A 13,466-nucleotide genomic window follows, 5' to 3' on the forward strand; every position below is an offset into this window, starting at 1 on the left:
TTATGCATTTGACACTAAAAAGTTTTGAAACAGTTTTCTTTTTTTAAAAAATTGCAGACACAGCCATTTAGTTCAGAAGGATCTGTTGTAGCATAGGGTTCCCTCTTCTTACATGGAAAAAAACCCCATTAAAAACATTATTTTGTTTAAAAAACCTGACACACATTCTCTGCCATGACCATGAGATTGGCAGAGAAGAGTTTATCTTGTCAGTTCAGCACAGTCCAAAAATGCTCTTTGCCTGACCCTCCCACTCCACTAGCTTCACTGGGGCAGTGTTATTTATCCAGAGCCTTCTGTTTCTGCTGTCTGGGTCAGTGCAGATGCTCAGTTGAGTAGGGGCTTCTTTTAATCCCAGACGATTGTACTACTTTCCTTTTTAGTTCATTGAAGTCCTTGTGGAGTATGTACACTGGTGATGTAGTAGAACTTTTGCTTTATATTGGAATCAATAGAGGATTCTTTATCCCACCACCCTTTGTAAGGAAACCTTCATGGCAGTGAGTGACAATGCGTGGGGGCTGCTCCATTTTACCCTTTATCAGATGTGAGAATTTCCTAACACAAACATTAGCAGCAGCTATGGGTGGGAGCTATAAGGGTGAGGAAAAACAGATACCACTGGGTTTAGAAAAGAGGGTGTGTGAGGCCAGGGATGGGTCTCTGACATTAGCACTCCTCTGAAAAGAGGTCTCCATTCTTCCCTGGTACAAAATAATAGGAGACACAAAGTATCACAAAATTCCTAGAGGAGGTATTAGTCCAGAAGTACACCTGGAAACGGCACATAAAGATTGTTGTATCTCACAACCTTCATCCCCACCCCCTGACATTACCTGAAGTTTGGATTTTGCAAAGAGGGTTTGGCATTTCTGAGGGGGAGATCTGGCCAAGGTAGTCCACATAAGAGACAATACCACAAGTCTAGAGTTTCACCTGGCATGCAGCTCATCAATTCTTCCTCCAATCACGAATAGTGTCACTATTTTTGCAGTTCTAGTGTTGCAGTGTCCGTTTCATTAGTGTTTTTAAACTACATTTGGTGCAAAGGAAATGATCTTGGATTCTTGGGGATCATGACTAAGTGGGGCTTGAGGAGCTCCACTTGTATCTACACTCAAACCCTGATAACATATCCTGTTTAATCTATTATGGAGAGTTTCTCCAGTTCTTAAACCTCTCAGCTTCTCTGCAAATAAGCACTTCAATAGCTTGAAAGAAAAAAATTATTAAACCAATAAAACCCCATCATAATTTTATAGCAAGCGGAACTCCATTAATGTGACAAGAATAAGCAAGATTCCACAGACTCTTTTTGTAAGGTTGTCCTTGGAAACTGGACTCTGGGGCAGGAAAACAGAAAGGGCAAATGGATTTGCCAGGAATACTATACTGCATTGTAGAGCTGTATTTCCTGGATACTGGCTCGGTCTCCCTGGCAACTGAGATGGGGAAATACAAGTTTAAAAGAGCTGTGATAGATTGGGCAACTGGGTGACTGCACACATGCATGCGGGGATACCCCCCTCCCCAGGACACCCCTCCCCTCCCGCCGCCATGTGCATGAATGATATGCCATCTCATGATGGATCCTACGTCACCTAAATCCATGAGTTACCCTAAGGCTAATGGCATGGCACTCCATAAAAGAAAAAATGTTGAGATGGGTCATGTTCAGTATTAATTAATGGCCAGCCATCTCTCCCTGAATCAAACAGCTCCCAGGGCTATTCAGCATGATATGATCTCTATCTAAGCAGGATAAAGGAGATTATCTGTAACAGTTCACTAGAGATCAAGTCAGATCAAGTCTGTTCCCAGATAAGATCTGGCTCACTCACTTTACTGAGGGCTTAGATCAAGGTTCACAGTGGCAGGGCTAGGAGCCCAACAAGACTACAGTAGGTAATGGAAGGAAATGCAGCAAGGCACAATATTTCAGATGGAGAAAAACAGCAGATGTGTTACTTGAAGATAAAAACCCAATGGCCAGTGTGAGAATTATCCCTGCTTGACAAATCCATCCAAAGAACATGCTGGAAGCAGTGTAGAGTGCAAACAGTAGGATTTACGTGGCTTTCACTGCACAAACCTTGCACCCACTGTCATGAGATTGACATGCTTTTGTTGAGGCAGTTCCAGTTGTACAGAAGTGCAGCCACATGGTGGCAGCTGAGTTAAAGACCCTAGAAGTACCAGCATGGAAAATCGGGGGTTTCTTGTGATTTATGGGCAGTGCAATAAACAAAGGGAACTGAAGTAATAGCCACAAATGACCACTATTCACTCCCCTCCCCTCCACAGAAACACTATCAAGGAGCATCTCAGTAAAAGGTTTACGAGTAGGAGTCATTTGAACCATCGATAAGGAAAATTCCACAGCTTCTCACAGAAAGAGGATTATTTTACAGCAGGGAACAAGGACAGCTGGAGATTTGACCATATAAGCTAATGGGACAGTCAGGAAGCAGTGGTGGTGGGAAGATGCTACAACGATGGCTGTGATGGTTTTATAGGCAGCATTAAATTCCTAAAGTGAGTAATTATGGGTGATGAAGAGAAAGCAAGAGGAAAGATTTCAAAACAGTTTCTATCAAAACGTGCTGACTCAAATAATAAGGCCAAGGGAGCGGCTCTGGTATGAGGCATGGCTCAGTGGTATGTACAGTCACTGTCTATATGTCTTCCGGTACATGCTGTTTCACCCTTGCAACCAGTCAGGTTCCCACTCCTTTCCCACTCAATGACAAAAAAGCATCAGACACTGCCTATTACGGCAGTGAGAACTAAAGCTGTATTTCTTGATTTGCAAAGCAACAAAGGCTCAAAACAAATAAATGTGAACATCATAGGAAACTCAGGAAGGGACACCATTACTGATCCAGTTCCCCCTAAGACGTTCCCTTTTATACCAATCAGAGGAGAAGGTTGAATTCCTTGAAGTGGTTTGCTGTTGGCAATGGATAACCCACTATGTCCTTTCATAATGAGAAAGGTAGAATGAGCTTAGACATGGTTTACTTTAAAACTATTCATTATATTTTATGGGAATGCCAGTGAAAAGCCTTTTCTTGCCTTGACTTTCAGTGCTATTTTCAGATAAGCGCAGGGTGAGTGTTGACTCTCAAGTCTTTGCAAATCATCTTCATATCCAGAGGGGTTAGTCAACCCAAAAATGGAAAAAGGGGTGAAGGAAACTGATCTGCAGACTTGAAAGACAAGGAAATGGGGTTAGCTGACTGGGACTACAGCATTTTGGGCAGTGAAAGGGCTCTGTGATGTGGATTCAGAATTTAATGAGGGGGAGAGGAAATTACATTGCAGGCTCCAAATGGTGAAAGGGGTCTATTGGGAGACTGCCCTAAAGGCTTGGATTACAGACATTTAATATCAGATATTTCTAGACTTTGAAAGATCAGTCAGAGCTAGAGCCGACGCACCAGGAGTAAAGACATTGACTACTGATGCAGACCTGCTGGGAAAGCAACTGAAGAGCCAGCAATCTCTCCACTGTGATACTGGCTTCCAAGTCTTCCCACCTTCTTCTTTAATGTAACAAAACTCTGTTTTCTTAACCTGGAATACGAGAGCACCAAAAATTCAAAAGGGGATAATTCTTTTAAGGGGCATGTAGGGTGATGCCAAAAAGTTCTGTCCTTTGAATATTCAGAGGCTCACTGAAAACTTGCAACAAAACCATGTCTTCAACGTTAGTGCAAAGTGCATGAAAGAACATTCAGAGTCCTAGCCATGATGCAGATTCTGATTTGCTAATAGAAGGACAAACAGATCAGCTATGTGAGATCACATCACTTATCAGCAGGGGATTTAGTAAGGGTAAGGGGTGGATGGGCCTATGACTAAGGCCTCATCTACATTCAAAAGTTGCACTGGTTTAACTGATGGTATGATTTTAAACCAAATTACTTAAACCACTGGAAAGCATAGTGTAGATCGGGGTTCTCAAACTGGGGGTCGGGACCCCTCAGGGGGTTGCGAGGTTATTACATGGGGGGGTCATGAGCTGTCAGCCTCCACTCGAAACCCCGCTTTGCCTCCAGCATTTATAACGGTGTTAAATATATTAAAAAGTGTTTTTAATTTATAAGGGAGAGGGGGGGTCGCACTCAAAGGCTTGCTATGTGAAAGGGGTCACCAGTACAGAAGTTTGAGAACCACTGGTGCAGATACTCTTATTTTGATTTAAGAAGGGCTTATTTTAGTTTAGCTTCAATTGATTCTTAAGATAAATCAAAATAACCTGATTTAAATTGAAGTAAGTGTGATCAGACAGCCTGTTCTACCAGTTTACCTAAATTGGTTTTTAAAAAAATCACACTTTTAGTCAACTGTTGCAACTTTCTCACGTAGACAATGTGTAGGACTCCTCTCCTGGAAATTAGAATTCACAGAAGCCACTGCCTGAAAAATTATCAATAGTAAGGGAGAAAAATCAAGTCCAGGAGCTGCCCTGCTGCCCAGAGCCTGTTTGAAGGAAGGAAGCTCTCTGTAAACAAGAATTTACAAGATACAGATGAGATACACTATGATGCAAAATAACTAGGACAGACCAAGAAAGCCAACTAAAGAAAACATTCTTCTGAAAAAAAGCCATTCTCAATACTTCAGAGCCAATGAACAACAAAAGTGAGGCTAAATAAACAGAAATCATCAATCAGAAATCACCCATATGCCTATCTTGTCCCACAGTTACTGCATGGAAGTGACCAGTAGGACCACATAAGGAGACTTTCCCCTTTTCATAAGAAATCACTAATTTAGAGACAGACAGCAAATCCTGAGATAGCTGATGTGATCAGCTCTTGGCCTTTATCACTGTTCTCAGTTTTAGTATTAAGAAATTCAGGCTTTCAGTTTGTATGGGGAAGAAAACAGCAACAAAAGACAAATGCTCCCCCATTCACTACCTCAAGGAAAAATCATAGCCACTCATGTCCAAAAGCCCTCTTCTGCACTCACTGGATTCAGCAAGTCTCTGCTCAGATGTATCCAAAAGCCTCAACAAGAGAAAGTTAGCTGGGAGGCAGATACCAAAGTAGAAAGGCAGTGAGAGGATGAATGCAGACATGATTCAGTAACCATAGACTGGAAGAACCAAGATAGCATGTAATTTATAAAGTTTTCCTTTCTTTCTTTGTAAAAGGTGCACCAAAATTTCCTGTTCCCTTGTCCTTCTTTCACAATTCTCTCCATTTTCATGACTTCTTGGACTGACTGGGCTTGGTCACTAGGTGTTCTGTTCTATTCAGGCTAGCAGCTGAGATCATGATGACTCCTCAAGTGCGTTGACGACTTGCTCCAGAATGTCAGGACAGTGATCTGCTATCTGCTGTAGGATGGCATTGGCAAACTCCTGCAGCTCAGCGCTGTCCTTCTCACCCTTTTCTAACTCACCATGAAGCTGCAAGGAAAAAAAAATCACATTTTAGACCATTATTATTATTTGTATTTTGGTAGCACCTAAGGACTCCTTCATAGTTGGCATTATAAGGAAATTGCATAAATGCAGTCCTTGCCTCAGAGACCTCACAATCTGGGTTTGAGCATCAGCTTTACAGAGGAAGTCAGAAGCAGTGTAACATTCTGGGAACTACTAGCATTGATATTTTTCTCTGGTTGCTTCTCCACAGGCTTGTTAGAGCCCCGAGGAGCCTGAGCTTCCCACAACCTGCTTTACGCTTTTCACCCTAGACTAGCATTGTGATGCTCACATCTTGTCTACAGGGAAAAAAGACCAGAATAGCTATTGCAGCATAAGCTATCAGGCAGTATCTCCCTGTATCCCCTTGTGAGGATACACTATTTCAGGATAAAAGTCACTTTATTCCAGATTAAGTACTGTGATTTGTGAGCGCATTAATTATTCTGGAATAAAGTGATTTTTGTTCTGGAATAGTGTCCACACAGGGAGCTATCATGGAACAGCTTATTCTACAACAGCTATTACAGTCAATTTTCCCATGTAGACAAGCCCTTAGGTCAATATGAGAGCCAGTTAACCCATCCTCTGCTAGCCAGAGGAGGCCCTGTTGAGGTAGGGAACCACACCTGTGGTGTTAGTTGTGAATGTTTAGAGCTGTCACTGGGGGCACAGAGCAAAGACGTAAGAGTCTGTGGGAACAGAAAAGAGTCATGCACTGACCCCAACCATAAAGTCTCTGTAATTTCTACAGTCTCCACCTTGGGAGCTGAAGCACACAGCCTTCTACTGTATTTTTGGCTCCTGCAGGCATGGGTTGTGACAGCAAGAATGGAATCAAGCAAAGAAAGTAAGTTACAAAGCCAGTTTTAATCCCTTTGCTTAAAAGATTTATAACGTGGCCATTGTAATTTACATGTTTCTGAAATTTGTCACAGTGCATGCTTCCAGCCCAGAAGTGTTTTTATTTGTTGAATATGTGTAGCAAAAATGTGTTTCTCTTTACTACATATTTCATTAAAAAAAAGCAAAACTGAGAATATCAAAGAGGCATTGTTAAGTACCCAACCGTTAGAAAAAGCTAAAATTACAACTGCTTGCATAACCCTAACTCTGTCCCTTTGAGTGGACTTTAAATTACATGATACCACGCTATTACTTCTGCAGAACACCTTCCTTATTCAGTGTACAGTGCATAGAAAGGATGGGAAAAAAACTTCTTAAAATAGAAATTAACAGGAATGCTGCACACAGTACAGCCACTGTCAACCAAAATTTTATTTTCTCTATGGAAATTAAATACTTATTTTGTTCAGAGAGTACATCTCCTGTCTTATTCACTATGCCTTGTCCAGACTGTGCAATGAGGACCAAACTTTCTCAGTTACACCACTGTACGTTTCCAGCTCAATTACTCTGCATTCACACTATTATAATTGCAACCAGAATTTGGCTAGAAGGAATAATAGATTCTCAAACCCTTGCCTTATTCATTGCACAGTCTCCAAATTGTGCTTTTGAAGTAAGTGCTGTCATTTCATATGATGTGTTTAACAGGTTTCTATAGGTAGACTCACCAATTAGTTGTGTGTGTAATGACATTTGTGCAAGTAGTGGAATCTTAATGAAGAAAGGAAAATGACTACCTTCACAATGTGAAATATCTAACCAGGAATTGGCAGAGTATGTTCTTATCTGTGACCTGAGTATTGTCATAAAGAAGGCAACCACTATATGATTAAGTGTAAGACATTCACATTTTTCTTTTGTTGTTAGGACTAACATTTGTGATGGGTGGATAAGGTTCTCTCAGCATTTCTGATGTTTCTCAGTACCTTGCTCTGAAGGCAAAGTTAGTGTTCTTTGGGCTGGCTGTTACTATGTCTCTATACTTTCAAAACTTAGGATTTCTAACACTGAATTTCCTGTTTCTAATACTATTAAAGAAATATTACAACATTTTCGTAAGGTTTATGATTATGTAATATACTTTGGAGAGGGGCTGATGCCAAAAATCACAAATGCAAAAGCAACCTGATCATGACTCTCAAAATGACATGAGCTGGGTAAGTGGGGTGGAGGAGACAGAGGGGAATGCTCTGGACTCTGTAACTGCTCTCAAAGGAGAAAGGAACGAGAAAGGAAATTAAGAAGGAACTCAGCATGGCTTAGAAACATTTTGGATATGTGATTAACTTGGCCTCAGTAGCTGGATGATAGCCTGGCAGCTCTAATGGAATGGAAAAGGCTAGGAAATGTCCAGTACTCAAGCAGGGATGGAAGAACCAGCACAGTCACCTAGAAGCAGTGCTAAATTGCAAGGCAAGAGACTTGGCTTCAGGAGCTGCTTTATGTCTCAAGTTGCTCAAGTCAGTGAAACTCTAGCAACTCAACTACACTCCAAAGACACTACAGTAAAGCACCTACTACTGGCAAATTCACAGAATAGCATTGATACTGACTTGGTGGCATGGCTTCACTCCCCCGCCCACTCCCCCATATGCCAAAGTAAAGTCTTCATGGTGACAGTAATCAGAAGTGTTTATGTTGCATGGAGGTGGGGGAGAGGGAGGGCAAGAGAAATTTAAAGAGATCAAAAGGGAAAATGACATATAATTCTGCTTTTTTGAAGAAACAACCTCCTTGCAGGATTCCCATTCATGGATTTTGGCTCTTTAGTGCAAGACCAGCAGAACTCCCCAAGCTAAGGTCTTTTTGAAAGCAGTGTTATCAAGGGAATGCATGAGCCAGGACCCCTACTGGTTGTCTTGCACCACCACATGGAGTATAAATGCTGCCCTCTGGCCATTTCAGTCAGATGCTCCAGCTGAGCGTGGGGTGAAGCTTCCAGGAAGAATTAAACAGTTCAAGGTGATCAACAGAAAATAAAAAACACCTCAAAAGAGGTAACCGCCAATCTGTGAGGGGAGGTGGATGGACAAGTGAGAATTCTGCACGATGATATCTTCAGAGAAGCAGAATTAAAAGTAAAATCATTTCCTCTTTGCTAAACATGCTATTTGTGTCAGGAGTCTCATTCCTGGAGAGTAATCTCTTCAAAGAAAGATAAAAGTAGAGCTCCAGTGAGCAACAATAATTAAGGTCAATGCCAACAGTGTGAACAGGGAGGGTTTATCTAAATGTATACACAAATTCATATGTGTTACTAAGATTCCTTGCAAACTCAACAAAAACAATGTACAACAATGTACAGTACACAGCCAAAAGAAAGAAATTCCAACTGAAAATACGGGACTTCATGAAGTAAAGCAAATCATTCTGTGGGTCGGAGATGTTTGGCCTTCTCTACCTTGGAAACTAGTTTTGGAGCATGAAGAGTCTACAGCAAGATTCCTCCCCCACAACGCTGAATACATGCAATAATGCTTTGTAAATAAGCATGGGCAGAGAAGTCTGTATAGCTATTTTGCAGATGTCTGTGATGGAAACATTTCTGAAAATGTTGGGTGGCACAACCTTGCCCTGAATTGAGTGAGCATTGAGAAAGCTAGTTTCAGGGCAGTCAGATTTAACAATGTGAAATGTAATCAGACATCCACTTAGACACTGCCCTCTTAGTAATATGACTGTCCAATGAATTGGTGTCAAAAGAAGCAAAGTTGAGTGGACTGTCTATGGGTTATAATCTGTGCCAAACAGAACCCCAAGGACCTTCTGTCATCAAGCGTATAGTGAAAGATGCCAATCTTCGTGAGGCCCGAGTGTAGAAAAGTGTTGGTAAAACAATAGGCTCATTAAGGTGGAACTTCATCATCACCTTGAAGAATATCAGATGAGTCCATAGCACCACTTCATCCTTTGAAAAATCTGGTATAAGGTGTGGCAAGGCACTTACTCTATCTTGCTGGACTTAGCGCTTCCCCCTCTTGCAGAGGCGGGGCCTGGGGTAAATCAACCACATTCTGAACAGTGTCTGTCTTCCCTTATCAGTATTTTCAAGGTAGGCCTCACGGTAGGCCCAAGGAGTGCTCCTCTAGCAAACAAAAAGAAACCATTTTACAAACACAAAACAAAGGAGGATACCTTTCCCTGCTCCCTTGCTGGGGTGGTGGTGTCCTATTGCTGGCCCCGGGGTGTCAGTCCTTCCCTAAACGGGCACTCAGCTTTGGTTGTTCCCCCCTGTAGGAAGGAGAGCAGCCTCTCTCCCTGGAGCAGCTTGTCTCTTTCTCCACCTCTCTCACCAGAGGAGAGGTTTTTAAAGGTCTCAGGAAGCCCTTAATTGGATTCAGGTGTTCCTAATTGACCTAGGGTAACCCCTTCTCAGTTTATAGGAAAAAGGGCCCTTATCATTCTAGAGCTAATATACCTGCCTTCCACCACTCTCTTGCAGTTGTCCCACCTGACTTTGTCACAAAGGCAAATCACTCACCAGAGCCTGAAGTTTTCTTACTCTGTGAGCTGATGCCACTGTCAACAGGAAAATTACTTCCATGTAAGACACTCTAACCCAGAGGAAGAGAGTTCAAAAGGAGCTTTCATCCCCTATGTAAAGACCATACTGATATCCCACAACAGAAGAAGTTTTATAATGGAAGATGGGCTTTAAAAGCCCCACATGAACCTGCTAATAATGGGATATAAAGACAGTGGTCTACCTTAGGCTATGATTAGATCAGAACAGCTATCAAATGTATCTGGATTGAGTTAGTCTTTAAGATGGATGCAGACAGATGAATAAGGTAATCCAGCAGTTTCTGAGTTGTTCAAGTAAAGTGGTCTGACTTGAGTCTGATTTCATCACACTGCAGGCAGGAACCAAGGTACCAGGGAGAGAGCTTCCAAGATGGAATGGAACAAGATTCTCTTGTTCTGAAGGTGATGATCTGGTGTTCCCTCCCCGGTGTTATATGGACCGGTGACCTGCTAGGTCACTCCAATCCTTGACTCTGGGAGCCAGCCTTACCCTGCTCTGCTGTGAGAACCCCCACTCCTGGGCTGTTCACACACAGCCTCTGGCATGTAAGCTGCTTGGATTGTGCAATTGAATGACACTAGCCAATATCTCCAGTTCCAGACACAACCCTAGGAACCTCCGTCTTACAGCATCCAGTTATGCCTGCTGGATGCTGCAAGCTTACAGGAGTTCATCAATTTAACAAAGAAATTGATATGTACCAGGCTTGTTATCCCAAGGGGAGTCTCTGACGTGCTTCAAACCAAACACATTGCTTCAGGTAGAATAAACAAACAAATTTATTAACTACAAAGATAGATTTTAAGTAATATTAAGTGATAGGCAAAAAATCAGAGTGGTTACTAAAATAAAATATAAGCACGCAGTTTAAACTCTCAACCCTATTAGACTGGGCAACATCTAGATTAAGCAGTTTTTCTCATCCCACTGGATATTGCAGTCCTTAATATACAGGTTTGTTCCTTAAACCTGGGCCAATCTCCTCTGTTGGAGTCTTATCTTCTTCTCAGTATCTTGCTTACAGCAAAGGTGGGGGCAGGAGAAGGGCCCAGTATGTGTCCAGTTTCTCTATTTTATACCCTCAGTCCATGTGCTTGGGGAGCACAAGTCCAGGCATGTCAGGAGGGGCACTGCTAAGTCTCTCCAAGCAAGGTTGAGCAATTCCCCTGGTGTGGCCTCATGCAGGTGAGTCACTGCATTGTAGCTCCCTTGCTGGACAATGGCTGTTGATGGGCTGTTTGACACCCCACCCGGGCGTTGGTTACTTTCCTTGCTGTTGCCTCCAGGGAGCTAATATCTGGCTGATTCCCCAATTTACAGCATGTTTTAGTGACCACCATACAACAAAATTCTCATAACTTTATATAAATTAATTATACACATATATGGACAGAGAAATGACTTTCAGCAGATCATAACCTTTCCCGATACCTTACAAAGCATGCTTTATATGTAAGATCACGATTATATGAAAATGAGGAATATGGGGGTTACAGTATGCTCCCCCAAGGTATAGAATGTCACACTGAGCCCTGATTCTAATCTTGACAGGATTGGCTTTGGCCATTTACAACAGATCTGAAAACCATGCCTGGATGGGCCAGCATACGGTTGTTAGGATAACTGAACTGCTCTCTCCCGAGATTTGCCAGGACTTTGCTACCAGTGGGACTAACACAAAGGTGTACAGAAGCCACCTTCCAGAGTCAGTGGACAAGGTCATCTCTTGCTAGTGAAATCTTTTCTTTGAATCACAGAAGTGTAGGACTGGAAGGGACCTCAATAGGTCATCTAGTCTAGTCCCCTGCACTCAAAGCAGGACTAAATAATAGCTAGGCCATTCCTGACAGGTGCTTATCTAACCTGTTCTTAAAAACTTCCAATGACAGAGATTCCACAGCCTCCCTAAGCAATTTGTTCCAGTGCTTAACTACCCTGAGAGTTAGGAAGTTTTTTTCTAATGTCAAACCTAAACCTCCTTTGCTGCAATTTTAGCCCATTGCTTCTTGTCCTATCATCAGAGGTTAAGGAGAACAATTTTTCACCCTCCTCCTTGTAATAACCTTTTATGTACTTGAAAACTATCATCATGTGCCCCCTCAACCTTCTCTTCTACAGACTAAACAAACCCAAATCTTTCATGCAGCCAGAAGTAAAAAATTGGCACCTTCTTCTTCAGATGAGTCATGAAGAGATCTACTGCTGGTGTTCCCTACTTGAGCAAGATCTAATCTGCCAGCATCCCTGATCCAGAGACCACTCATAAGGATCTACCACAAACTGACAGTCTGTCTGCTGTTTTGTTTTCCTTGTTTTCCTTGGCCAGGCACATGGAGAGCAGGGAACAGACTGTGGGACACAGCTTACTCCAACTCCTGGAGGGCCTCCTATCATAGTAGGTGCAAACAGGTATCTCCATGTGTGCTTATATAGGCTGTGATGGATCTGACTGTCCCTTTAAACTATGACCTCATGGGACTCTACCATTTCTCAAAGTCCAGGACTCCCATCATCTCCAAGATATTTATATTCACATGCTGTTCCTGGGGAACCCAATTTTTCTGGTTCCTCCATATGGGCTCTCTATCTTAGGTAGGATGCATCTGTAGACACTACAATTTAAATGTTCAGAAGCCCATTCCTAATTGCAGATTTCACCTAAATTATTACAGTTACAGAAAGATCCAAAGCCAGATGGGATGCATGAGTCCTTGTGGGCTTTTATTGGGATCACGGGGTGAACTGAGGTTGCCTAATATGGAGGCATGCAATAGGAACTTACATAAAACCCAACATACATAGCATGGTCCAAGCTGTCATCAGCTGGTTCTTTCTTATGCTTTTTAACCAGACTGGGGATGTCTTAGGTCCTGTATTTGGGCAGGAAGGCTTTGAGTTGAGCCGTATCTAGAAGGGTTCCTATGTACAAATAATTGTCGGCTAGAGACAAGCTGGGACTTTGAATAGCTTATGAACATCAGTGATCCAAGCATGCAGTAGTGACCTGGATTGATTTTATAATACCCTTTGAGTTATGTTCTTGAATAGCCAATCATCCATATAGGGGCACGTGTGCATTCCCAGCCTGTCCACATAGGCCACAACCGCTGCCAAACATTTCCTAGCAACACATTGTGCAAAAGGCAAGGCACAAATCTGATACTTTGCATGAGAAATACCCTTATTTAAATGTGAGTGTGTAAGTAGTAGGGCTGTCGATTAATAGCAGTTAACTCACGCGATTAACTAAAAAAAAATTAATCGTGATTAATCGCACTGTTAAACAATAGAATACCAATTGAAATTTATTAAATACTTTGGATGTTTTTCTACATTTTCATATACATATTGTATTCTGTGTTGTAATTTGAATCTGGGTGTGTATTATTTTTGATTACAACTATTTACACTGTAAAAATGATAAACAAAAGAAATATTTTTCAACTCACCTCATACAAGTACTGCAATGCAATCTTTGTTGTGAAAGTGCAACTTACAACTGTAGATTTTTTTTTGTTACATAACTGCACTCAAAAACAAAACAATGTAAAACTTTAGAGCCTACAAGTCCACTCAGTCCTACTTCTTGTT

The 13,466-nt window shown here is 41.9% G+C and overlaps 1 protein-coding gene across 5 annotated transcripts in view; it reads right to left on the minus strand.

The window, feature by feature from the left end:
- Window positions 1–3,994: 3,994 nt before the first annotated feature.
- ERC1 (ELKS/RAB6-interacting/CAST family member 1) overlaps window positions 3,995–13,466 on the minus strand; it is a 553,011-nt gene continuing 543,539 nt past the window's right edge. For 2 of the 5 annotated variants that reach the window (XM_074938901.1, XM_074938893.1), the window contains exon 19: window positions 4,004–5,422. In XM_074938901.1, coding sequence (XP_074795002.1) covers window positions 5,285–5,422 — 138 coding nt within the window. In that variant the 3' untranslated portion in view covers window positions 4,004–5,284. Of the gene's footprint in view, window positions 5,423–13,466 lie in introns of all 5 variants that reach the window. The other 3 variants (XM_074938919.1, XM_074938886.1, XM_074938910.1) reach the window with 3 other exon arrangements.

The sequence above is a fragment of the Natator depressus genome, chromosome 1, assembly GCF_965152275.1.
Source record: "Natator depressus isolate rNatDep1 chromosome 1, rNatDep2.hap1, whole genome shotgun sequence".
NCBI classification, from domain to species: Eukaryota; Metazoa; Chordata; order Testudines; family Cheloniidae; genus Natator; species Natator depressus.